At 36.6% G+C, this 27,613-nt stretch overlaps 1 protein-coding gene across 1 annotated transcript in view; it reads left to right on the forward strand.

Moving 5' to 3' along the window:
- Positions 1 to 27,613, forward strand: part of LOC126814603 (serine/threonine-protein kinase Nek11-like) — a 65,073-nt gene that overhangs the window by 25,834 nt on the left and 11,626 nt on the right. Inside the window, exons 6-11 of the mRNA XM_056099421.1 lie at positions 8,092 to 8,170; positions 8,760 to 8,842; positions 11,424 to 11,555; positions 15,364 to 15,439; positions 23,346 to 23,457; positions 23,727 to 23,900. Coding sequence (XP_055955396.1) covers positions 8,092 to 8,170; positions 8,760 to 8,842; positions 11,424 to 11,555; positions 15,364 to 15,439; positions 23,346 to 23,457; positions 23,727 to 23,900 — 656 coding nt within the window. The remainder of the gene's footprint in view (positions 1 to 8,091; positions 8,171 to 8,759; positions 8,843 to 11,423; positions 11,556 to 15,363; positions 15,440 to 23,345; positions 23,458 to 23,726; positions 23,901 to 27,613) is intronic.

The raw sequence follows: 27,613 nt of genomic DNA on the forward strand, positions 1-27,613 counted from the left end.
GTCGTTGCGACATTGTTTTCAATTTATAGGCAAGGAATAAAGGAATTAGATTATATTATATTTCATTAATTAATATCTTTGGCAAGTTGGTAGATTCACATATATGTAGAATTGTACTTAAATCAACTTAGTCTGTAATTGACAGTTGACACATAAAAAGAGTTATTTAGCCAAAACATGTGTCTATAAAATACCACGAGATATCACATGCATAGAAATTTACCATTGCATCATTTGGCTTAATTTAACCAATCATATCGTTAATTGCACAGGTTCAGGACCATGATCACACTTGATTGTGCATGATATTCATAAGTTTTATAAAAGAAATCATAGTAAACTTTTATATCAGACTTCCATTAGATTCCAGAGAGGTTCCATCTGAGTTCCTAGACAGCCGTGAGGCTGGCTAGGGTTGAGAAATGGTTTTAGCTAGTATTGTTATTTATTGTCCCCCGCCTTTCGAAGAAAGCAGGGGACTATTAAAATGGGTTCGTCCGTCTGTCTGTCTGTCTGTCTGTCCGTCTGTCTGTCCTTCTGTCTGTCCGTCTGTCTGTCCGTCACACTTTTTGGGACACAATAACTCTCTTCCTAATTGAGCTAGAATGTTCAAACTTGGTGTATGTGTTTATTAGGTCAATGCCTTGATGGAGTTCGAAGATGAGCATTTTCCGCTTAGGGTAAGCAGAGATAAGCAATTTGATTGGTTGATGCTTTGGGACACGATAACTCTCTTCCTAATTGGGCTAGAATGTTCAAACTTGGTGTATGTGTTGATTAGGTCAATGCCTTGATGGAGTTCGAAGATGAGCATTTTCCGCTTAGGGTAAGCAGAGATAAGCAATTTGATTGGTTGATGCTTTGGGACACGATAACTTTTAATTGAGCTAGAATGTTCAAACTTGGTGTATGTGTTTATTAGGTCAATGCCTTGATGGAGTTCGAAGATGAGCATTTTCCGCTTAGGGTAAGCAGAGATAAGCAATTTGATTGGCTGATACTTTGGGGCACGATAACTCTCTTCCTAATTGAGCTAGAATGTTCAAACTTGGTGTATGTGTTGATTAGGTCAATGCCTTGATGGAGTTCGAAGATGAGCATTTTCAGCTTAGGGTAAGCAGAGATAAGCAATTTGATTGGTTGATGCTTTGGGACACGATAACTTTAGTTCTAATTAAGTGAGATTGATGAAACTTGGTGTATAGTTTCATTACAGTAATACCTTGACTAAGTTTGATAATGAGCATTTTCTGCTCAGGGTAAGCAGAGCGATACGCAATTTGATTGGTCGAGACTTTGGAAAACAATAACTCTCCTACTTTGATTGTCCCCCGCCTTTCGAAGAAAGCAGGGAACTATTAAAATGGGTTCGTCCGTCTGTCTGTTTGTCTGTCTGTCCGTTCCGCTTATGGTAAGCAGAGATAAACAATTTGATTGGTTGATCTTCGAATTAAGTAAATGTTCATGCTTATTGTCCCCCGCCTTTCGAAGAAAGCAGGGAACTATTAAAATGGGTTCGTCCGTCTGTCTGTTTGTCTGTCCGTTCCGCTTAGGGTAAGCAGAGATAAACAATTTGATTGGTTGATGCTTTGGGACACTATAACTTTAGTTCTAATTAAGTGAGAGTGATGAAACTTGGTGTATAGTTTCATTACAGTAATACCTTGACTAAGATCGATAATGAGCATTTTCTGCTCAGATTAAGCAGAGCGATAAGCAATTTGATTTGCTGAGACTTTGGAACACAATAACTCTCTAATTATTTTCCTATTTCGGCGGGGGACATCAGCCTCACTGTTGGCTTGTTATGCTTGTATACATGTAAGCAGCTATATATATAAAATGTAGAAGCGAACTGTTGCATTGTTATTCCTGGTAAGACATACGTCTTAAGAAAACTGTAAGAAGTAAATACACAACGTGAAGCAGAAGTAAAGACAGCTAGAGACAAATTCTAGACGATCACAAGGCTACAGAAATATGTAGTAAGAAAAGATGCATGGGTCGTATGTAAGATGTGGCGACCGGTCTGATATTACCCCGCTCTCCATGTCAGACAAAGGCCCATGGTGCTACACTTTGGCACTCCAGCCTGTGTGTGTGCATGTGGGTGTGGGTGTGTGTGCTTAACTGAATCTTGAAACTTTACATACATACCCTAAGGATGATCCCTATTGTTTTTGGTGTACGGGGGGGGTCATGGGGGCTAAGTGGGTAAGATGCTGGCTCGCTAGCCTGGAGGTCGGGTGTTCGATCCCTGCATAGGCCGAGAAAGTTCACCAAGATTTTCCGGCGTGGTTCCTCCTTGTCATTGATGTAGGACGGAGAGCCTGACAAGGACAGCTGTCTCAGTCATTCGGATGATACGAAAAACCGAGGTCCTCTGTACACATTGGCGTGCCTGTAAAAGATCCCTTGACAGTTGGAATTCGATATAAGAGTAGGCCGTAGTGCCGCTGTCCGGGCAAAGTTTCCCTCATAGCACACTGTAGGGTGTATGCCTGTCTTCATTAGCCCAGTACGGCGCAAAACAGTAGGACGTTAAACCTGATTTCATTTCATTTCATTTTAGTGTATACCCGACCCCCAGGGGCAGAGTCTCGCCCATTTCTTGTAGTTGTTTGTTTGTCGTCTACAGGCCATATTTCTTAATGTATCATCTTCAAACTGTTCATACTTCTTCCTTATACCCTAAAGAACATCCCTATTGTTTGTGGTGTATGCCCAACTCACAGGGACACACCCATGCCCATTTTCTTTTTGTGTGTCTGTGTGTCGCCTACAGCCCACAATTCTTAATCGTTTGTCTTGAATACTTTTCATACTTATTCCTTATGCTCTAAGGATGACCTTTATTATTTTTGATGCATGCCCGACCACTGGGGACAGAGCCATGCCCATTTCTTGTATTTGTTTGTTTGTCATCTACAGGCCGCAATTCTTAACATATCCTTTTGAAACATTGCATACCTATTACGTATACCCTAAGGATGATCCCTATTATTTAATGGTGAATTTCCAACCCCCTGGGACAGAGGCACACCCACTTTTTCTTGTGTGTCTGTGTGTTGCCTAGAGGCCACAATTCTAAATGGATCGTCTTGGAACTTGGCATAGCCTAAGGACGGCAACTATTGATTTTGGTGAATGTCCCGACCCCCAGGGGCAGAGCCAGGTCCAATTTTTGTGTTTATCGGATACAGGCTGGAATTCTGAAAAGATCAGCTTGGAACTTGGAATATTTTTTCATGTCCCGACCCCCAGGGGCAGAGCCACACCCAATTTATGTGTTAGCGCCCGAAGGCCACTATTCTGAATGGATTATCTTGGAACTTGGTATACTTATTCCTTATACCCGAAGGTCGGCACCTATTAATTTTGGCGCATTATTTCCCCCTACACACACCTTTTTGGCGGTGACTCACCCACGTTTGTTTAATCCTTTGTCTGTAAATGATATATAGGCTGCAATTATTAACAGATTTGGATCCAATTCAGAATGATCTATTATAGGGTTGTACCTATTTCTATTGGTCCATGTCCAACCCCCAGGGGGGGGGGGGGGGGTTGGGTTGCTTGAATGGTTAGCACGTGCGCGCTGTACCATAAAGTCTGTCATTGAGTCAACTGGCGTGGTTTCGAATCCCCGGTTGTACGTGGCAAGGAGTAGGGTCGCCTGTTTTCTCCGGGTCCTCCAGTTTCCTCCCACTGCTAAAGACCCCTACGCGCAAGCGAATTATTGAAATAAAATTAAACCATGTGTTAGTCCCGGAATGACCTACTTTGTGTCGAGTGGACATTAAACCCCATTTCTCTCTCTCTCTCTCTCCAACGCCCAGAGGCAGAGCCACTCCCAATTTTTATGTCTTTTTTGTCTACAGACTGGAATTATGTATGGATCATCTTGGAACTTGGCATATTTATTCCTGTAAGGATAGCTACTATTTATTTTGGTACATGTTCTGACCCCCAGGGGTGTGGTACCAAACCCACTTTTTTGTTAATTTTTTGTCTGTAATTTATACTCTACAGGTTGCTATAATTAACAGACTTTGTTTAAATTCAGCATATTAATCATTTCAGTAACAGATGGTACCTATTTATATTGTTCCAAATCCAACCTCCAGGGGCAAAGCCATGCCCAATTTTTGTATTTATCTTAGGCTGCAATTCTGAATGGATCATCTTAGAACTTTGCATATTTATTCCTAATTATACTGTAAAGACAGCAACTATTTTATTTTGGTGCATGCCCCGACCCACTGTGATGGTGTCCCATTCACTTTTTTTTAAAGATGGGTTCCCAGAAAAGTATTTATCGGGTGGTTATTTCCAATAAAAGTAGGGCAATTTTGGTATATGAAAGTAGAGATATCCAATCTTACTAGAAAAATACTGGATTCCCCGAAAAACATTCATGGAGCGTATACAGGACAAAAATGTAAGGGTTCCCCTAATCGACAGCCTGACGATTAGGAATTTCTGCACGCGTGATGTACAAATTGATAAACTTTATGAAGAGTTAGACAGACAAGACTTTCCGAGATAAAAATGATGGAAAAAGACGCGGGTAGTGGATAATCCGAGAATTTAATTAGGATTCGATATTCGTAATAAATAGTAAGCGATTAAAGACAACATCGTCTTATGTATGCAATGAATTTGCCTCTGACTTCCAAGAGAGGTAAGTCACGTGACGTAAACATGACCTGGTTTGATCGAATTTTTATAGCAGGGCATTCCTTCGCAATTACAATGTTTGAGAAGGATTTGAAGAAAAATTATGACAAATTAATTAGTTTGAATATGATTTTAGTCCATATATACCATTAAATCACCCAGTTTGTACGCGAGAATGTATCTTTAAATTATTGAAATAAAATAAAACCATATGTTAGTTCCGAAATGACCTAGTTTGTGTAGAGTGGACGTTAAACCTCTCTCTCTCTCTCTCTCTCTCTCTCTCTCTCTCTCTTTGCCTCTTGTCATATTACAGTCATTACAGCTAGTTAATATTTCATTCAGGGGTTTGGATGGCCGAATGGTTAGCACGTGCGCGCTGTAGCATAACATCTGTCATTGAGTCAACTGGTGTGGTTTCAAATCCCATTTTGTATGTGGCAAGGAGTAGGGTCGCCTGTCCCACCTCGTGGGTTTTCTCCGGGTCCTCTGGTTTCCTCCCACTGCTAAAGACCCCTACCCGCGAGCGAATTATTGAAATAAAATTAAACCATATGTTAGTCCCGAAATGACCTAGTTTGTGTCAAGTGGAGGTTAAAACCCCATTTCTTACTCTCTTTCTCTCATATTTCATTCACTTCATTTTGAAAACTACCATATCTGAATGGATCACCTTGGAACTTTGCATATTTATTCCTTATACCGTAAAGACAGCAACTATTTTATTTTGGTGCATGCCCCAACCCCCTGTGACGGTGTCCCTCTCACTTTTTTGTTAATATTTTAGTCTCTAATTTTTGCAAAATAAACCCAAGCCTAGCCTTCTTTGCCTCTTGTCATATTACAGTCATTGCAGCTAGTTCATATTTCATTCACTTCATTTTGAAAAGTACCATATCAATGAAAACAGGAATGTGTACATATATATACTGAGTGCCATGGAAAACACATCACTTTTTTTCCCAAATATTTTATTACTAGGTGGTTTTGTATGTATAATATTATGCAATACTAAGAACTATTGTTTCACACAATGCTCCCAAACGCAAAAAATATCGGCCCGTGTGCACAAAAAAAAATTGCACGAGATGCACATGAAAAACCCAATATTCACGTGCAGTATTGTGTGTGAGCCCTTTAAAAGCATGTTTTCAACTTAATGTGCAGTACATCAACTGTGAAACGTCAATCTGTCGTAATTTGTTGTTGGACGTGTGAAGGAATTGAGCTAGAGATGACAAGACTTACTGAAAATCATTGGAATGAAGCCATGGGAATGTCCCGGGCTGAAATGTCTACACGTGCTATTGCCAGACACTTCAATTGTCATCAGTCCACTATTGTAAGGTTGGTGGAATGTGTTCGAGTTACTGGATCAACACGGGACCATCAACGTCCTGGTCCATAATGCGGTACAACCCAGGCTCAAGACCGCAACATTCGGGTCACTCATCTGCGTGACAGATTCCGCCCAGCGACTCGAACAGGTGCAGCAGTCGTCGGAAGACAAGGACCAGTAAGTGACAACACCGTAAGACGTCGTCTAAGAGAAGTAGGACTCCGTGCACGACGACCTTATGTTGGAGCTATCCTCAGGGATCATCACCGTCGGCGGCGTTTGATATGGGCTCAAGGACACCAGACATGGAGAAGAGTAGACTGGCAAAGTGTGCTCTTCAGTGATGAGAGTCGCTTTCATCTTTATCACGCTGATGGCCGTCAACGTGTGTGGAGACGTCTTGGGGAACGTCTTGCAGACTGCTGCGTCTTCAAAACAAATCAATAGGGTGGGGGAAGTGTAATGGTGTGGGGAGGCTTCACATTTTATCACCAATTGTTGTTCCGATGTTTCGAGCGCACCCACAACTTCAGCACTTCCAACAGGATAATGCACGTCCGCATACCGCCTGTTTTAGTATGGACTACCTGGCTGCTAACAACATCAATGTCTTGGACTGGCCAGCCATGTCTCCGGACATGGCACCGATAGAACTTGTCTGGGGTGAGATTGGACGCTGTCTGTATCGGAGACCACAGATGCACACCATTGCTGCTTTAGAAGCTGCTCTTGTCCAAGAATGGAACAATTTGCCCCAGGCCTTCTTTCAAACATTGGTAAATTCCATGCGACGTCGCTGCACAGTGTGCGTAAGAGCCCGTGGAGGACACACGCGCTACTGACATCTGTGTCATACTTTTGGTTTTAACCCCTCTGACTTTGTACCGTTGATTACAGATTAAACATCCATAAGTGTACAAATGTGTTGTTATTGATGTGTTCCCATTTGAATATTGTTCACAATAAATAAGAAGCAAAATAAATAAGATGTTTAAAGGATCATTTTATTATACAAAAAACTAAGTGATGCGTTTTCCATGGCGCTCAGTATATACTATTCAAAAAAAGTATTAATAGAACACAATTTTTATGGGAAACAATCACTGGTTTATTCTAAAAGCACGACGTTTCGACAAGTATCCTCTTATCGTTATCAAGTCCATGTTGTGCCGTTCGCACGACGTCATGGCTGCCGTTTCATCTTCCAGGATGACAACGCAAGATGTCACAGGGCCAGGATCGTTACAGGTTACCTCCAACAACAGAACATCACCACATTACCTTGGCCAGCACTGAGTCCCGACCTCTCCCCCATCGAGCATGTCTGGGACATGCTTGGACAGAGGTTACGTCAACGTCAACAACGTCCTGCCAATGTCCAAGAACTTGCTGCTGCGTTGCAACAGGAATGGGACAATCTGGACCAAAATGACCTTAGACGTCTCATTAGGAGTATGCCACGTCGGATCAATGCTTGTTTGGCAAACAGAGGAGGATTTACCCGTTACTGACTTGGTTGTGATGCTGTGGTAACTTTGCTGTTTGACCCCGGGTATCATTTTACCCTTATAATGGTCAGTCTGTGCCTTACTTAGTCTAACGATCATTTGGAATAAATCGATGAATGTGAACTTCATTTCATTTTGTCATTTGTTTCTTCGTCAGTTTCATTAGGTGACTTTAATAACACTTAAAAATCAAATATCCCCTACTTTTTTTGAATAGTATATATAGCATTAGCAATACTCTAGTTATTTTTGTTATAAAGTTGTGTACCTAGATTAAGAAACTTTGTTTTCTAGAGACTACATTTATCATTGGATCTTGCCAAAAATATAATAAACAGTAACTTTTTATCACAAAAATTATAAAAAAAGACAAGGATCAGACAAAATTGTCTTTAATATGTAAGGCATATTACAACATTGCTGTAGATCAAGAAAAGGTGGGTTAATATAGTCAGGTATCGTACATATTACATCATTATACAGTACATGCAACATTTTTGAATTGATACATAATACTATGTCAGCTAACTGCAATTTCAAAGGGTTAATTTTACTTTTTTGTAGAATAATTATCAAGGAGCCTGAGAAACGACCAAGTGCAACAGAAATAACCCACATACCATTTATTGCTCAACATATGTCTGTAAGTATGGATATTATATCACAGAATCCTAGTTCAAATTACATTGAAAAGTCTATTTTGTATGCCATTAAAAAGAAGAGTTCTGGAGATAAAACTTAATTTACAAGATATTTGTGATTTTATTTTTATTTAAGGATCACATGTATTGATTTTATTTGTACAGTGGAATCTGTCACTTCCGACAACGTACAGTATCGTTTAAACATAACGGAATACACAGCATGACAGAATACTCAATTCCGGAAGTATTATTGTACAGTTCTTCAAATACCGATGTTGTATTTGGTGGCAAAAATTTGATATTTACATTGTTAAACGTATCACAGATATGACATTATCTATTATCCATAAATAGAACTGGTCAGGCAACAACAAAATGAGATTGTTAATCATTGAAAATTTTCCACCTTTAGCACTCATTTTGTTTTATCACACAATGATATCCTTCAACAATAGACAAAATGCTCTTGCGAAATTCTTCAAAGATACCGAGATCAGCGCCAGCACTTTCACCACTAACTTTAAATGCTTGATGTTTTATGATGTATATAGCCTCTATCTTATGGTGTGTATTTTCTATAAAACCTAGCAAATGAAAGATATACTATCAGATGAAGTTCACTGTAAAAGTGATCCAGGCACTATAGATGCTAGAGACTTTCATAGATATGTGTAAGTATTAAATTTTTATGTCTTTGACAGCCTGGTCTGGCTGGTTCTCAAAAAAAAAAAAAAATTTGAAAAGTGCTCCCCCCCCCCCCATTTATCGCCATTAAAATATCAGTTATAATATATAGATATCTATAGCAAATTGATATCTATTTATATGCTAATACAAGCTACTGCTGATAATGCATGCGCAATTACTTGATAATAATAGTCATTTGACTGACAGTGAACATTTATTAGAGACAATTTTTTATATGCCCACATTTTGATGTGGACGTATATTGTCGTAGCCCCTGTCCGTCCGTTCAAAATTTGTTTGTGTATCCTCTACAGGTGACAATTCTTATCCGATTTTGATGAAACTTGAAATATAGGCATATCTCCAAAAGATCTCAGTTCCTTTCGATATTGGCATATAGTGGACACTCTAGAGGTCACAATTTTCATCTGATTTTGATGAAACTTGAAATGCATGGTTATAACCCAACGATCTTGGTTCCCTTCGATATTCCCACATATCGAATCATAAATCATAACTTCCTGAATTATGGCCCCTGATTGTACGAAAAATCGCATTTTTAGCTTGTGGTCCCTCAAGAGGTCACAAATATTATCCGATTTTAAAAAAAAACGTTCGAATATATATCTGTAACATCGTAAAGTTGGTTGAGTTCCTAACTTCCTGAATTATGGCCCTTGATTGTTTGAAAATCGTGTTTTTATAAGCCCACATGGAAATGTGGACGTATATTGCCGTCGCCACTGTCCGTCCGTCCGTTGTCCACAATTTCTTGTCAACGCTGTAACTCCAAAAGTTATTTTCTGATCGGTTTAAAATTGATATATGTGTACATTAGTGAGATGAAGAAGCATAATTAATTTCAATAATTTCTGTTCATTACGTCTAGAGTTATGGCTCTTGTTTCACTTTGTTGAACCTTGTGAACGCTTTTACGCCAAAAGTTATCATCCGATCTTTGTGAAATTTATATGCATTATTTAAATTAGTGAAACTATGAATCCTATTGAATTTCAGCAATTTTCGTTCATTACATCTAGAGTTATGGCCCTTGTTTCACTTTATTGAACCTTGTGAACGCTCTAACGCCAAAAGTTATCTTCCAACCTTTCTAAAATATATATGCTTGATTTAAATTAGTGAAACGAAGAATCCTATTGAATTTCAGCAATTTCTGTTTATTACGTTTAGAGTTATGGCCCTTGTTTCACACCTATTTGCACTTTATGAACCTCTAACCTCTAAAGTTATCTGCCAATCTGTATGAAATTTATATGCGCCATTTAAGTTAGTAAAAAGAACAATCCTATTGAATTTAAGCAATTTCCGTTTATTACGTATTGAATTATGGCTCGTTTCACTTTATTGAACCTTGTGAACGCCGAAAGTTATCATCCGATCTTTGTGAAATTGATATGCTTTATTTAAATTAGTGAAACCACAAAGCCTATTGAATTTCAGCAATTTACAATAATTACTTCCAGAGTTATGGCCCTTGTTTCACTTTGTTCAACCTTGTTAATGCTCGATTGATGAAAGTTATCATCTGATATGCATGAAATTTATATGCATCATTTACATTTGTGAAACAGAGGTCTATTGAATTTTAGCAATTTCTACAGTTATGGCCCTTGTTTTACTTTGTGATCCTTGTGAGTTTTTGAATGAAAAAAGTGATCATCCGATCAGTATGATATTTATATGCATTATTTGAATTAGTAAGACGAAAAAAACTGTCAAATTTCAATAATTTCTGTAGACTACTTCCAGAGTTGAGGCCCTTGTTTCAGTTTGTAGTACCTTGTGAACCCTCAAACGACAAAAATTATAATCTGTTCTGTATGGAACTGTCTAGTAAAGAGGCCCCCAATTACCTACAAAGGAATAAATATGCGACAACCCTCGTCGACCTCTCGGACGATTTAGCTGCTGTGGGCATATGTTTCATTGTCTGGAAACCTATCTTTAGCTTGTGGTCCCTCTATAAGTCACAATTTTTATTCGATTGAAAAAAACATTTGTATACATCACCGTCACACCTTAAGGACGGCTGAGATTGAATTTCGTGAAAATCAGACTAAAACTGCCGGACAAAATGGCTGCCCCTCATACGTAAATAGTGTAAATATATGGTATATCAAGGCTGTGGACCCTCTAGGAGTCTCAATTTTGATCCGATTTTGATGAAACTTGAAATATATCTTTTTACCCAAAGATCTTGGTGCCTGTCGATATTCGCGCATATCGGATTGTAACTTCCTGAATTATGGCCCTTGATTGTATGAAAAATCGATTTTGCTGGTTAACTGTTTGGAGCATCCTGCCATAGGCTGCAAATTGATTCAGGTCAATGCAGGAGCAAGTTTCTACTTTAGTTCTTGTCTGTGATATCACTCCTGTGGAAACATATTATGTTAAACCACCAGCTACTACTACTTAACAGCAGAATCATTTGACATTGTATCTCAAAAGCACAGTTGCGCAATAATTTAGCCATTTCTATTGGAATCTAGATAAAACACAGTATTTAAAAGTTGACATTCTACTCTGATCTATATATTTCAGTTCTGAGAAAGCACATTTAGGAGAGATGCAACCTAAGAAACAGCCACAAAAGAAAGAAAAATTATTGACACCATCAGAAAGAATGAAACTCAACAAGCTACGTAAAGTTGAAGAGGAAAGAAGCAGATTAAGGTTCTCGTTTGGATTAATTATGAAATATTCTGTTTTAAAATATCTGCCAATTTATTTGCTAAGTTAGATGTTATGCAAATACAGAAAACAAGAATAGTAATAAATTTAAACAATTTATTTGCAGAAAGGGGGAAGCATCTACATCTAGAGTTGCACCCCACCCCAATAAGTTTGTGGCAAATTGAGTTTGGATATTTATCTCAAGATAAAAAACAACAAAATAACATAGTAACAATAACTAATGAATGTGTCTTAATTAAGCAAAATCTTATCATAAAATAACAATAGAATGATAATGATGAAATTATAACAATAAACTAGATATACTTAAACGTTAAGTGGGGCAGCCGTCACCCTCTCCTAACTTAAAATCACAACATTAACAAACATTGATTAGAGCTATGTTGTTAGATCAGTTGCAACATATAGGTATATCTGGAATAATGATAATATTCCCAATTGCCCGGATTACATAATTTTAACATACTATCATTCACAAAAACAATTCTCATTATGGTCGAAACACGTATTGTTTTCGTAAGTGTTTTTATTATTTTTTTTTATTATTATTTTTTTTTTTCTGGAATTTGTCAGTTTGTGCAACCAAAACTGTACATGCTGCAAAGATTCTGCCAACGTAGATGTAATTGGCCTCTGTGGATCTAATTATTAAATATAAATTGGGTCATTTTTGACAAACAGGAAGTGTTTTACAGATGGGACAAAAAATAATCTCAGATTGCCCATATCTCTGTTATTTTTCAGCGGATCTTGGTCGGGTTTCCATTTTTGGATTCTTTGGACGAATCCCATATGAGCTCTGACTGACTTTTTTTCGAAATTCGGAAGTTCGCTCAATTAGATTTAGCATCAAAGATTTGTGAAAGTTTTCTTCATTTTTTCGACATTCAAGATGGTGTATCTCCGTCAATATTTGAGATATCAAGTGGAAACTTGGTAGGAATAAAGAACACATCGATGCCTTTAAAATGGCATATTCAAAAAATTTTGTAACCATTTCCGGAAATATTCGGAAATTACCTAAAATGGCATATGGTGGTGTTAGCCCCAGATATTATCTTTTATTTTCAGAGACCTTGTTCCATAACATTTTCAACCGTTTGACTGAGGTTGTAAATTAGGGACTGCGGCCCCTACGATTTATTTATGAACAGCTGGTAGACGGGAATGCAGTCTCTAAATCTTTGTATGAAATTTCTGGTAAATCTGGGACTGCAGCTCCTACGATTTATTTATGAACTGCTGGTAGACCCAGGACTGTGGGGCCTACAATCTATGTATGAAACTCTGGTAAATCCGGGACTGCAGCATCTACAGTTTACTTATGAAATGTTGGTAGACCCTTGACTACATCCCCTGCGATCTACTTATGAAATGCTGTAAATTCGGGACTGCGGCCCCTGTGATCAACATGATGATTAATTAGGTAAAGAGCTGTGTCCTATTTACTTTACCAAAAACTAAGTTCCAGCAAAGAAATGTAAGGCTGTGGCTCAGGGATCTTAATGGGCTGTTTTTTGTCAGCTTTAGCCGCTTGATGCTCAATCAAGCCGATTGGTAAAACAATGAACCAGCCACTATGGTATCATAGATCAACCTACTTTTAACCAAATTTTTACGGGTTAATTATTACTTGTTAATTAAGTAGTCAATCAACTTGCTTTTTGGCTACAATAACAGTCATACCATAGTAAGAATCGGCCCCATGGTTCATAATTCGAGTAATTAGCACAAGTCACGGTAATTTTAATAATCCGGTAAAAAAAACCAAACAAACTTGCTGATTATTTATAACAGGCTCAGTAAGGAAATAAGCCACATGGCAATCGAATACCGGTAGATATTAAAATAATAATTGAATTATAATTTAATGATTTCACTGACCAGTTGAATATAATCCTCGGATAGAACACAGAATACACCGAGAAACAGTCATTAATAATATATTATGAATCTCCAGTGCCGAAACCCTGATGACATGTGACATCGGTTGGAATTAAGTCAATAAACCAGCGATGCTAGTTTTAGTTTTAAATAGCGTTTACCGTTATGTTTTTTTTTATTTTATACACCTGACAGAGGCGTAATTTTTATACGCCCACATTTTCATGTGGATGCATATTGTCGTAGCCCCTGTCCGTCCGTTCATAATTTGTTTGTGGATACTCTACAGGTCACAATTCTTATCCGATTTTGACGAAACTTAAAATATAGGTCTATCTCCCAATGTTCTCGGTTCCCTTTGATATAGCATATATTGGACGATAACTTCATGGAGTATGGCCCCTGATTGTTCGAAAAAACACGTTTTGAACTTGTGGACAATCTAGAGGTCACAATTTTCATCCGATTTTGATGAAACTTGAAATGTATGTTTATAACCCAAAAGTCTTGGTTCCTTTCGATATTTGCGCATATTTAATTGTAACTTCCTGAATTATGGCCCCTGATTGTATGAAAAATTGCTTTTTTACTTTGTGGCCCCGATAGAGGTCACAATTATTATCCAATTTAAAAACCGTTTGAACATATCCCTGTTACACCCTTATGATGGCCGAGTTCGAATTTTCGTGAAAATCGGACCTAAACTGCCTTACAAAATGGCCGCCCCTCGTACGCAAATAGTGTAAATATGGTATCAAGTCACAATGTTGATCCGATTTTGTAGAAAGTTGAAATATATCTTTATAACCCAAAGATCTTGGTTTTGGTTGATATTCGTGCATATCAGATTGTAACTTCCTGAATTACGACCCTTGCTTTTATGAAGAATCGCTTTTTGTTTAGATTGTTCTCTATCCATCTCTTCCAAAATGTGGACTTATTCTGCCTGGCATATGGAATTTAATTTTAAAGCCATTTTTTATCATGGACGAATTAATAAAAACATTTGCAAGTTATGTGATAGAACCCCCCCCCCCCCCCTACAAATTGTGATATAAAGAAATACCATGGTGCCATATCAGCTTATATCCATTGAAAAAAAACAGTAATTTATTCTATCTGTACATGAATTAAATATGGATAATTTTCCAAAAGGTGTACCCGTTTGTCGTTATTTTTGTGGTAATTACATACAGTAGAATACGATATTCCTCATAACAAATACCAAGAATTATTTTTGTTGAAGTTTGGTTATATTAAAGGGAATGGAAGCTTAAAATTTTAAAACCCAGTTTCTACTGGGACCTCATTTGACCCAATTCTGGCCAGTTTGTTTCAAAATGGATCAAGAATCCTGCTGTGGCCACTAATAATATTAAAAGTGACAAATGAACAATTGTTACACTAATAATTATACATCAAACTATCTAAGGGAGGCCATAAGAATTGATTCATAATATATATACAGATATGTAAAACTTTCCAATTAAGGGGATGAATGGTGGGATTTTCATACACATTAATAATTTGGCTGTTTGGCATGACCCAGAGAGCTAACCAGACGAGACTGCGCTGTGAAGTGCACATGTACAAATACTCTAACCATTGCGCATGATCCGATTGCTTTAGTGTCATCAACTCAATATGGACCAAGTTACAAATAATAATTAATTGATAAATCAATTGATGTAATTTTTTTTCATTGGTTATTGTCAATTTCAAAGAAAAATTACTTTAAATGGGAATCGTTTTAAAATGAAATGTTTTCTATTCATCGTATTAACATTTAGGTAATTGGTTATTGTCAATTTCAAAGAAAAATTACTTTAAATGGGAATCGTTTTAAAATGAAATGTTTTGTATTCATCGTATTAACATTTAGGTAATGTGTTATTTTATTTAGTCAACATGCAAAGGAAAACTTCCTGGAAAATCAAGAAAGAAAATCTGAAATCCGGAACACCATGTCTAAAACTATTGTAAGTATTTACCAGCTGAAAAGTTATGAACAAATTTTAAAATTCCGAAAAATAACACTAAAAAAAAGACTCAAAAATAACATTAAAAAAAAGACCGAAAAATGCTGAAAATATATCGAAAAATATAGAGAAAAAAAAATTTGATACTAATTACCAACTAGAACTGCGACGCAGTAATGACGGGGGTTTCACCAGTGCCACGTTACCCTTGAACTTATGTCACCTACGGTGCTACGTTACCCTTCAACTTATGTCACTTCTGGTACCAATGGAACCGATAAACAGATTTCCACATAAACATTGCAGACGTTCCATTTATACATTTGTTACCATGTGTTACATATGTCAAAACAGTGATCTTGACAAAATTTCTTACTAACTTACCGCTAAGTTAGTTGAATTTCTAATGGGAAATTAAAATGCAAAAAAAAATCTTAAAAAGTGATCCTGACAAAATTGGTTATTTGTCAACAAGGGAAGATGCTAGAAGCAATTTTTGGACATCTATATGATCGTATTGATTCAATCTATATGTCCGTTGGAGTCAAATATAATGTTAAACGAATAATAAATATAACTCACTTCAAAAAAATGTTTGTTTTGAAGGCTAAAAATACAGTTTTTGCCAAAATAACATTACTTCCTGTAATAATGAAAATGTTAAATTAGTTCTATGAAATTAGAAATCGAATAATAATTGCCACTTTTATAGATCAAAAACCTTGAAAAGTGACTGGAAGAAAATCATCTATTTCTCTGCAACCGTACAAGTTAGAAACCATTTTGTGGTATCTGTATGATTGTTTGGGTTCATTCTATTTGTTGATTGGAATCAAATATCATAATTTTAAAAACATTACAAATCAGACTCATTTGAATAAGATATCTGTTTTGAAGGCTAAATAATGTCATTTCCGTTAAAATGGTTTGACCTATTCAAAATTGGCATTAGGCATTAAATGGTAAAATAAAATTTGAAAATCGAATAATAATTGACTCCTTTACAGTCAAAATAACATGAAAAGTGACACACGCAAAATTGCCTATATCTCGGCAACTGCTCATAACACAAACTAATTTTCACATACATTCTCTTCGTATGGATGATTGCTATGAGTTTATGAATGCTACGAAGAAATATTTTAAAATAAGACGCTGAATTGGTTGTAAATATCTTAATTTTACACCTTTTATCACCTTTTAATCAAAATAGTCCCAAAACGAAGTCGAAATTAAAAAAACTGAGTCCGTTGTTTTGTGCGCCTTTGCATGGCGCATCCTTTTGGTAATATCAAATTTGAAAAAAGTAATAATAGACTGGCCACAGCTAAATGAGTCGGAATGCGCACAAATCAATAATGAGATAAAGACAAAATAAGTAAAAATATTGATTTTGATCGAAATTGAGATTTTTACAAAAATGAGTCTATAAATATACTATCTATCGACACAATAGATCAAAATAGCAATAAATGATTTTAGAACACCTTTATTTGGACGTTTTGTAAGAGTACCGTGTTCTTAAGTCTGTCCTATTTCTTAAAATTCTCTGCGGAATTAGCTATATTCTCTAGTTTACAAATATAACCAAAATATTGTCGATGAATTTATTTTGAATTGATACAATCAAGTTTTAAAACCCCTAAAAATGTAAACAAACTCTGCTTGTTGCTATGCTGTCTACACAACTCGCTTACTGATTGGCCCAGACACTGTGTGCAAAATACGTGGCTGACTTGAGCGATAATGTTTCGGGGTACCTACATGCGATTCAACTGTCACGAATCAATGATAAAGCCATCGACAACTTATTATTTACTCTGAATAATTAATCCAAGCGGTGATTATTTGATATCTCGTTTCATCTTTAAAAAAATAATTTATAGGCCTAGAAAGGAAATAAACAAAATGGCCATTAATTTTCTTTTCAAAGAGAATTTTATTGGTACCTGAATTCCGTTTACTTTCGCTTCTTCATACGGCATGCAAAGTAAGGAATTCATATTGCCGAAATGCGACGATTCTCGAGTGGGAAACAGTCTGCCAATGTTTAATTACACTGCCGCCAAAATGCACGAAAGTGAACGTAAGTATAATAGACCTGTCGTACACGCAAAACCTTTGATGATTACCCAATCAACAACTTTAATCTTCTGACCACTAGCTGGCACTAAGGTGCTAATTAATTGATGAGATTAACTCTCACCAAAGTTATAATACATGTATACAAAACATAGACTAATGTATAGATTGTTCTTCAGTATAACACTCCTATGAATATGCCGCATGTGTTGTGGATGTTTCGTTACGAAACGAGAGCATTTACCACGATTTTCATCTTCAGCACCCTTGAAATCCTAAATAAAAAAAATATTAAACGACAAAATAGCAAATAAATGGCGGAAATCGCTGGATCAAATTTTTACTCTGATTGTCGTCTCAACACCCCTGAAAACCATGGAAAGATATATTCAACGACAAAACAGCAAATAATAACCTGGTTTTGGAACATACCAAATCTTTGACTTGCTTTTTCTCAAAACCTACTTTTGTGAGTTGGGTAGCTTCTAATGGACACAGCTCAGTCAATTTTTGTCCGATTCAAACAAACTATACATCAAATTGAAGGAAATGAGTTGGAGAATGTGACAATAACAATAACTCAATTTACAAAATTCCCTCATTGTGACTCATTATGCCATGGGGGGTCACATATTTGCTTTCAAAAACTGTCAGAATTGTAGTTTTTGCTAAATTTACCGGTAACAAAAAAAAATTACATTTTGGACCACAGAGCATATGTTTTATACATATCAAACAATAAATAATTATTCTAGAACCCATAAACTGAATTGGCCAATAGTGGCCAAGGAAAATTATGGAGACAAAAATTGTTCGTATTTTTTCTCAAATCACATTTCCCTTTAATTCTGGGTAAAACGCAATAAAAAGATATTCATAAATAAAAAAGTTTTTTGTCAAAATTTATAAATTTTCAAATTTTGGCGCCTAATATCTCCGAAGATTCGTCGAAAATAAAACATCTAAAGAACCCTAAAAAATCTGAAACCCTAAATACCAAAAAATCACTGAATACCAAGAAAAACAACATGATTACTGAAAAAACCCTAAATACTGTAATACTGAAAAATCAGGGACCCCATTGGGTTCCTGGTTTCCAAGCCTCCAAGCCTTCCCAAACCCGACTTGCATTGGCTCATTTGGGCACCCATCTCCTAGTAGGGCTTCCCGGAACCCGATCAGGGCCCGATTCCTAGAAAATTCTTAAGCACATCCTTGTGCTTAGATTGTAAGTAGACTTCAAGGTAAGCACAAGCACATTCTTGTTTTTTCCAAGAAAATACTTATGGGGCTGTCACACATTGACGTATAGCATCAGCGTATGCCGACGTATGAGAAATTTAGCAAACACGCTGGTGTACGTTGAATACGTTATGGGTACGTTTTTAACAAGTTACGAGCACACTGAAAAACGATGGTATAAGTTGTTGTACGCCGATTGCTGCCCAGAATTTTTGTGCATGCATAACATTTTCAGCGTATGCCGACGTATTGCTTACACATGAGGCGTAGGTTAGAAGTACGCGACAGGTAAGTTATGCACGCGTTCACGCACGTTACATGTAAGTTGACATACGTCGGCTACCAGCAGGGCAATTGAGCCGCGTGCGCGTAACTTATTTCTAAGCAACATACTTCTGACGTCTTTAGAAGTTACTGAACGTGTTTGAAACGGGTGTAGAGATGAGCATGTGCAGAAGTCTACAATCATGGCGGACCCTGAGAGGCTGCAACGAGAGTACCAAATGGATTGAGAGGAGCTCCAACACGCTATGCATAAGTTAGGCATAAGTTAGACTAACGCTGTGCATGAGTTCCGCATAAGTCAAGAATGCTAAAAATTCGCTGGGCACACGTTGTCATGTGCTTGTGTAAGTTATGTTTACGTTGGGGATAAGTTATAAATAAGTTACTCATACGTTAAACATAGGTTATATATTCGTTCAGCGCGTTAGAAGTACGTTATATATGCATCCAAAAAGAGTGTCCTCTTGATTTTTAAATTCAGCTTCAGCGGATGCCAGCGTGTTGGATAATTACTTCATACGTCGGAATAAGTTGTCTAAAACGTTATATTGTGACAGGCCCATAAAGCACAACTTTGTTCTTAAACATTTTCAATCTAAGTACAAGTCCCAAGCAAGGTATACAGCTTGCTTACCAACCTTAAGTCTGTTTTTTCTTCAAACAAGATGGCTGACCGTAGAGATATTCAACAGCATTTCCTACATCTTTTGATACCAAAGAGACAATTAAAAGACAAATAAAATCCTTTAGAAACATATTCTCGAGAAGGATACTATATAGAAAATTTTGCTTCTACCCTGAAACCATTTGATTTATTTGCCAATTAGTAAACAACACAAACACGGGCTACTTTAAGATCAGGCGTTCTCACAATTATACCATCTGTTTGCACATGCTTGTGTTTTTTAGTTTATGGCAAATTTTATATGTGTATAGGGGACATGTCAAATGCATCTTAATTGACCATTTGCTGAGAAGTTAAAGTCATTGATCTATTAATAACTTTATGCAGTCGACCAATTTATGACGTAATTGGCATACCAAACTTGTTTTTATGATGTTAGAGAGCATCATAGTCTCAATTTACCAGTCACGGTGTGCTTTGACTTGTGCTTACATAAGAATGGTCTTTAGAATTTTCTAGAGACAGTATTTTATAAAGTTTCTTGTGTAAGAAAAAGTGAAGCATAACTTATTGCTTACTTTAAGAATTTTCTAGGAACCGGGCCCTGAGCCATCACTGTGCTCATGGATTGCTAATTACATTCCTGTGCTCCTAATTGGCTTGTAGCACCAATGGTCACTTGCCTGGATCCCAGGGTAGTCCATTGAACAAACTGAACACCTGTTAGGACCCATCATCTCCACTGTGTCTCAGGAAGTGGTTCTAGGAAAGTTACCCATGGACAACAGCCCCCTGACAACGATTTTTATGTGTGACCCTAGAGTACCCACAATTCTTATGCGTGGCTTGGGGGAGGGGGTAATTTGTCAGGGGGTAGTTGTCCAGGGATAATTGTGTGGGGCTAATTGTCCTAGAACAAGTTTCCTGGGATTCATGCATTGCATGTGACCATCGGAGTACAGGAAGGTCATTGGCAGGCCACAGCACAATGGGGCCTCAATTCGGGTCACGGGAAGCCCTACTAGGAACTCATGGCCCAAATGGGCCAATACAATCAGGGTGTGGGAAGGCTTGGAACCCAATAGAGTCCCTTAATTTTTCAGTGTTTTGGTATTTAGGTATCTTTCAGTAATTAGAGTTTCACACTGCATAGCCAGTGTGAAACACTATTGTTTTTGTTCTTATTCTTATTATTATTATTATTATTTTTCCATTTGAGCATATCTCAGAAACTACTTGTCGGATCGATTCGATGCCTTCGGTTTTACTGGGAAAGTGGGTTTGACTTAAATTTTAAAGCTATGCGAAATGTCCGAAATCACCAAACTGTCTGATTGTAATATTTGATACATTTTGACATAGCCAGAGACAAGGCACATAGCTAAGGTTCTTTGGATTTTTTATTTTAGACGAATCTTCGGAGATATTAGGCGCCAAATTTTGAAAATTTAAATTTTTACGAAAATTTTTTTTATTAATGAATATTTTTATGTGGTATTTTACCAAGGGTTAAAGGGTCATCTGATTTGACAAAAAATCCGTATTTTTCCTTGGCCCCCATTGGCTAATTCAGTTTTTCAGTCCTGGATTAATTATTTATTGTTTGATTTGTATAAAACCAAGTTCATATGTTCCGCGGTCCAAAATGTCATTTTTTTTGTTACCGGTACATTTTCCTTTCGGCAACGGAAGTAACATAAATTTAGCAAAAACTGCAATTTTGAGAGTTCGGTACCACTTTTTGAAAGCAAATATTATTTTTTTCAAATCTGGTATGACTGAAAGGGTTTGCCCTGTTAATGCGCAGAAATCATCTCGCTCAGTTTTTTAATTTTTATTTCGTTTTCGGATCATTTCGATTTAAAGGTGAAAAAATGTGAAAAAATGAGCTATTGACAACCCATTCAGGCTTTTCATATTTTAAAATATTTCTTCGCAACTTTCATAAACTAGTAGCAATAATCCATACGAAGAGAATGTATGTGAAAATTAATTTGTAATATGAACAGTTGCCGAGAAATGGGCAATTTTGTACGAGTCACTTTTTACGCTAGTTTGCCTGTATAAGAGTCAATTATTATTCGATTTTCATAAAAGTGACACCATTTGATGCGTAATGTCAATTTTAACAAGGTCAAACCAATTTAACATTTTCAATGTCACCGGAAATGACGTAATTTGGACAAAAAATGTATTTATAACCTTCAAAACCAGTAATTTATTCAAATGAGTCTTATTTGTTATTTGTTTAAAATTTTGATATTTGATTCCAATCTACTAATAGAATGAACCCAAACGATCATATAGATATCACAAAATGGTTTCCAACTTGTTCAGTTGCGAAGAAATAGACGATTTTCAACAGGTAACTTTTCAAGGTTTTTGGTCCATAAAAGTGTCAATTATTATTCGATTTTCATAAAATTCCCCGTGTGTGATACCTAATGCCATTTACGATTTCATACAAGTAATTTAACACTTTTAGTGTTACCGGAAGTAACGTCATTGTGGCAAAAACTGTATTTTTAGCCTTCAAAACAGATATTTTATTCAAAGGAGTCTGATTTGTATTGTTTTTAAAATTATGATATTTGATTCCAATCAACAAATAGAATGAACCCACATGATCATACAAATACCAAAAAATGGTTTCTAACTTGTACGGTTGCAGAGAAATAGACGATTTTCTACAAGTCACTTTTCAAGGATTTTGGTCTATAAAAGTGGCAAATATTATTCGATTTCTAATTTCATAGAACTAATTTAACATTTTCATTATTACGGGAAGTAATGTTATTTTGGCAAAAACTGTATTTTTAGCCTTCAAAACAAACATTTTTTTGAAGTGAGTTATATTTATTATTCATTTAATTAACATTATATTTGACTCCAACGGACATATAGATTGAATCAATACGATCATATAGATGTCCAAATTTTCACCATGTGATGCCTTATGCTATTTCTGATTTCATGAAACTAATTTAACATGTTCATTATCACCAGAAGTAATGTAATGTTGTCAGGATCACTTACATGTAATGAATGTATACAATGAATTGATATTGCCGGATTTGGTTGATTCTGCGTACATTTTATGTGATGTGTGCAATGCTTAAATGGAAACCTGTTTAATGGTTTCATCGGTACCGGAAGTGACATATGTTCAAGGGTAACAGGGCACCGGTGAAACCCGTCATTACTGCATCGCAGTTCTAGTTATTATTGTTTTTTCAGTATTTAGTGATTTTTCGGTAAATAGGCGCTTTTTACAGATTCTGGGGGTAATTATTATCAAAAATTATTTTTCGGTATTTTTCTGATTTTTTGGGGGGGTCAATAGTACAGCCGGTATTTACTTAATCTTATTGGCAGGTAGGCTGTCTTCTATGAAAGATGAAATGGGACAATCATCAGTTTAAAATATTGCATTCACATATAAAATGTTGAAACACAAATCATGAGTATTGTCCCATTTCAATGTCCCCTCACTGCTGTGTTATAACAGCTTTGTTTGTATACATTTGTATTTGACGGCCAAATGAAGGATTGTACCAGTGGCATGACTACTCCTTTGTGAGAACATCTTGAACCACATTTTCAGATAAATGAAATTTAAAAGTTCAGATGGCAATAAATAGCAGTTAGAACGATTTTCGATTATAATTATAGGCACCAGTGTGGGTAGGTGGAGAAGGAGAAGGGGAAAGTATAAAGAAAATGCTGTCCCGTGGCTCTGCTAAGATTCACAAAGAACGCCAAGCTACTACTCTATCTGAAGCAGGTAGTATTTCATATATAGTTCTTAGAGTAAATACTGACAGGAACTTAAAATGCAATTCCTGTGGTGGGACCTATCCTCAGCAAACAGTTTATGCTACTAATAAAATGGTGTCCCATTCATGTGTGAATTCATGTTTTGCGTTTAATTTAGTTTGGATATTTTATGATCTGAATGGTGCCTAACATTCATGTTTGAATTCCTGTTTTGATATTTAATTTAGTATGGATATTTTATGATCTGAATGGTGCCTAACTATATATTATATATAGATTTAATAAGAAGATTGTGTAGTCGAGATGATAATGAAGATGAAACTGATGATTATCATCAACAAAGTTACACACTAAATAGTAGACCTTCTTTGTTCGAAGATCGACCAATTACTCCCATGAAAAATACAATGGTTTACGACAGACTACATTCTACTCTGGATTTTGAAGATGGTAAATGTACTTTCATACATACATACTGTTCATTAATTGGACAGCATATAGACTTGTTCTTAATATACTAGTACTTTCCTATTTGTAATGTGAAGAAATCGATTTAAATAATATCTGAACAAATTTTTATACGCCCACATTTTCATGTGGACGTATATTGCCATAGTCCCTGTCAGTCTGTCTGGACATGCGTCCGTCCACAATTTTGATCCGATTTAAAAAAAACCAAAACCTTCAAATATATCACCATTACACCATAATAATGGTTTAATTTGAATTTTGTAAAAATCGGACAGAAACTGCCCGACAAAATGGCCGCTCCCTGTACGCAAATAGTGTTAAAGTATTTAATATCAAGGTTGTAGGCCACAATTTTTGTCCAATTTGTCCAGTTCGCACCCATCATTTGGCGGCAGCGAATCAACTCGCGGACCCATCATACCTGGCAATGGCATTAGCGAAGAAATATGCCAGATCAATCAACTGATTAAGCTTTCATATTACATATGAAAGCTTATTGTTTCTGTTAAGATTATTATTGTTTTTTTTTTTTTGTGTTTTGTCCACAAATCGGATTTCTCAGAATCTAACCATAGGATCGTTCTGAAACTTTTACCTATCCCCCCAAAAATGGGTGGTGGCTGTTGATTAAATATATTTTCAAAACGTTTTACGAATCCGAAATCACCGAATTTTACGAAGGAATGCATTTGACCTACAATGCTGTAACTTTGTGACTATTTGACCTATTTTACTAATTCTTTTTTCTTTGAGTATCTTGAAACATTTACTTCAAATCTGCAATTTCGGATTTTGGCATTTCGAAAATTCGTCGCTGTCATTTCGAACCGGAAGTTATTACCAATTTGACAACTTCTTTAATAGTTGTGCGATTTTCGTGAAATTTAGAATGTTAGTAGATCTTGCCAATGCGACTTCAATGATGTCCTTGGAAATTTTCTAAATTATCTCCCCTTGGTGAAATTAAGGATCAAAGTTTTCAAAAAAATCGTCGAAATATAGGTCAGAATGACCTAAAAAAAAAATTCGATACTAGACAAGTAATTACTGATTCGTACACAAAATATGGAGTTTGTCGATCGAACCGGAAGTGCCACCATCTTTAAACGTGAAAAATCAAGGCAACACAAATAAAATAAGTTGTGTCTCGGGCACCGCCCGCACGCAAAATTGGTTGCGCGTGCGGCCTATTTATTAGTCTTGATGAAAAATAAAAAATATGTAACGCCCGCCCGAACATCGATAAGCAAGTCATAAAAAATATATGCCGCATGTATCTACATGCCCCATACGTGAATATCCATTCAAATGTATTAAACTGATTCAGATGTAAACGCTCATTTACGGGTCTTTTTTTATTGATATCGAAAGAACCTCCATTTTTGTATCACGTGATTTTACTTACCTCCCCTTGTGAACTAGAATTTGATTCGTGTTAAACACCGAAAGTCATTGACAACAATGCAATGTATTTCAGTCATTCGATCTTAATCGGCTCATTATTGCCGGCTTCAGTCGGTCCATGTTTGAAAAAATCCTACTTATAAAACAATGAATCGTAGAACAGGTTAATTATTATAACTTGTGGCTACGAATACGATACGATGATAGTCACCATACCTTAGTCAGAATCTGGGTCATTAGCACATTTAACGGTAGTTTTGATAATCCGGAAAATAATTATTGGATTACACATTTGATGGTTTTACTGACGAGTTGTTAGTTAAATTTAAATAGTCATTCGATATAAACCCCAGATAGAACACCGAATATCCTGAGAAACACACCGAATAACCTGAGAAACAGTCATTTCCCGAATCCCGATGACACGTGACATGCATTGGTTGGAATTAGGTCAATCATTATAAACCAGCGATACTAGATTTAGATCGAAGTGTCGTTTATCGTGATGATTATTTTTGATACACATGCTGTCAGAGGCTTACTCTTTAAAATATTGTCGTTATTATGGACGGCTATTAATAGTCGTACGGAATTTTATTTTAAACCAATTTCAATTATGGTTGTCACCATTACCATTAGTAAGCTAGTACAATACGTGAATTAAATATGGAAAATTATTTTCCTTTCAGTCAGTGTACAGTGTTTGAGTAGACTTGATTTTTGGGTTTATGTTCTAAGTATGTTTAATATATAACTGAAAGCAAAACCGTAGACAAGTAATGACTTTCTCATTAAAAAAAAAAAAAAAAATACAAGGCCGCCCTCCCGCCCCAACAATTTTCAACAATAGCCAAATTTTATTTTGCACCATCCTCTAGCCAGAAATGAGGTAAAAAAAAAAATAAACCGCCCTCCCCCCCTACAGTTTCAGCTGTCAGTTGCCCGAGAAACAAGAAATTTATTTTGTGTAGCCCAAAAAGGCTTTTTTGCTATTTTACTTACAGACTCGGGCGTCATATTTTCGGAATCCTGGAAGGAATGCCTAAAAATCTATCGGATCAGAATTTTGATTTCGGTCACGTGATGGTCACCATTTTGAATTGAAAATGAAAAATAGAAGCAATTTGAAGGGCCGGGACTTTGGAACACAAGAACTCTCCTTCTAATTAAGCTAGAATGTTCAAACTTGGTGTAGGCGTTCACTAGGTCAATGTCATGATTGAGTTCAAAGATGAGCATTTTTTGCCTAGGGTAAGCAGAGATAAGCAAGCTGATTTGTTGATTCTTTAGGGCACGATGACATTGGTTATAATGAATGGAGGGCGATGAAACTCTTGTCAATCGAGAGGCTAATAGCTGGCCTGTTGTGTGAAATCATTGTATCATTTTTTGAAAATGTCCGGGGTAGCCGAAAAAAGGAGATCGAAATCCAAAAAGTCGTATTTTTACGATTTGGGGCATTTTTAGAGGTCGTGTAAAGTAAAATAAAGCATGCATATACATATATTATTGATATTGAATATATCATATAAAAAACTAAACAATGAATCAGCTGTCATTGACAGATTTTATATTATAAGCATGGTCAGTGGAAGGTCAGCGTATTGTCTAACTTGAACTCACTGACTCCGTAACATTATTGTGGGTATGGTATAAGCTGAATTTGATAAGATGCACATATCTCGTATGACTATTTGGTACTTACAGTGTTAGACTTTGTCGTAACGTTACGGTCTCCATTCATAAAATCGTCGTTGGGGCTATAATACGATTTTGAATCAAGTTATTTATCACTGAGGGACTCAAAATTAGGTTTGATGTAGCTCTGCTCATTTACAGTGGCGAATTTAACGGGCTCATGGGTTCCAGCTCCCTCCTCTAGAAATTTCACAGCACCCGCATGGATTGTGGCTAATTTTGTGGCAGAATTTTATTTTTCTGGGGGAGGTACTTCTAAATGGCTCCGACACAAGTGCCTGAAATGCCATGAAATCACGTTTTCGGCCTCCAATTAAAATTTCTTAGCGGGAGAACCCCCTGACCCGACCCCCTTGCGGGGCTTCACGGTCGGTATCAGCCCCCCTCCCCACCACCATGGTTAATCCGGCGTTGATGTTCCCTCTTGTGCAGCTGCAAAAGAATGTACAAGTTCATTGCCTCATTGTCAAAGATCCCACTTTTCTACCCCAGTTCGGGTAATGAGGTCGAGCGTATATTGTATAGGGGATATTAAACAAGCAAACAGTATGGCTGATGTCTCCCGCCAAAACCCCAAAGTAAAAGATGAC

Source organism: Patella vulgata, chromosome 3 (genome assembly GCF_932274485.2).
Source record: "Patella vulgata chromosome 3, xgPatVulg1.2, whole genome shotgun sequence".
Classification (NCBI taxonomy): domain Eukaryota; kingdom Metazoa; phylum Mollusca; class Gastropoda; family Patellidae; genus Patella; species Patella vulgata.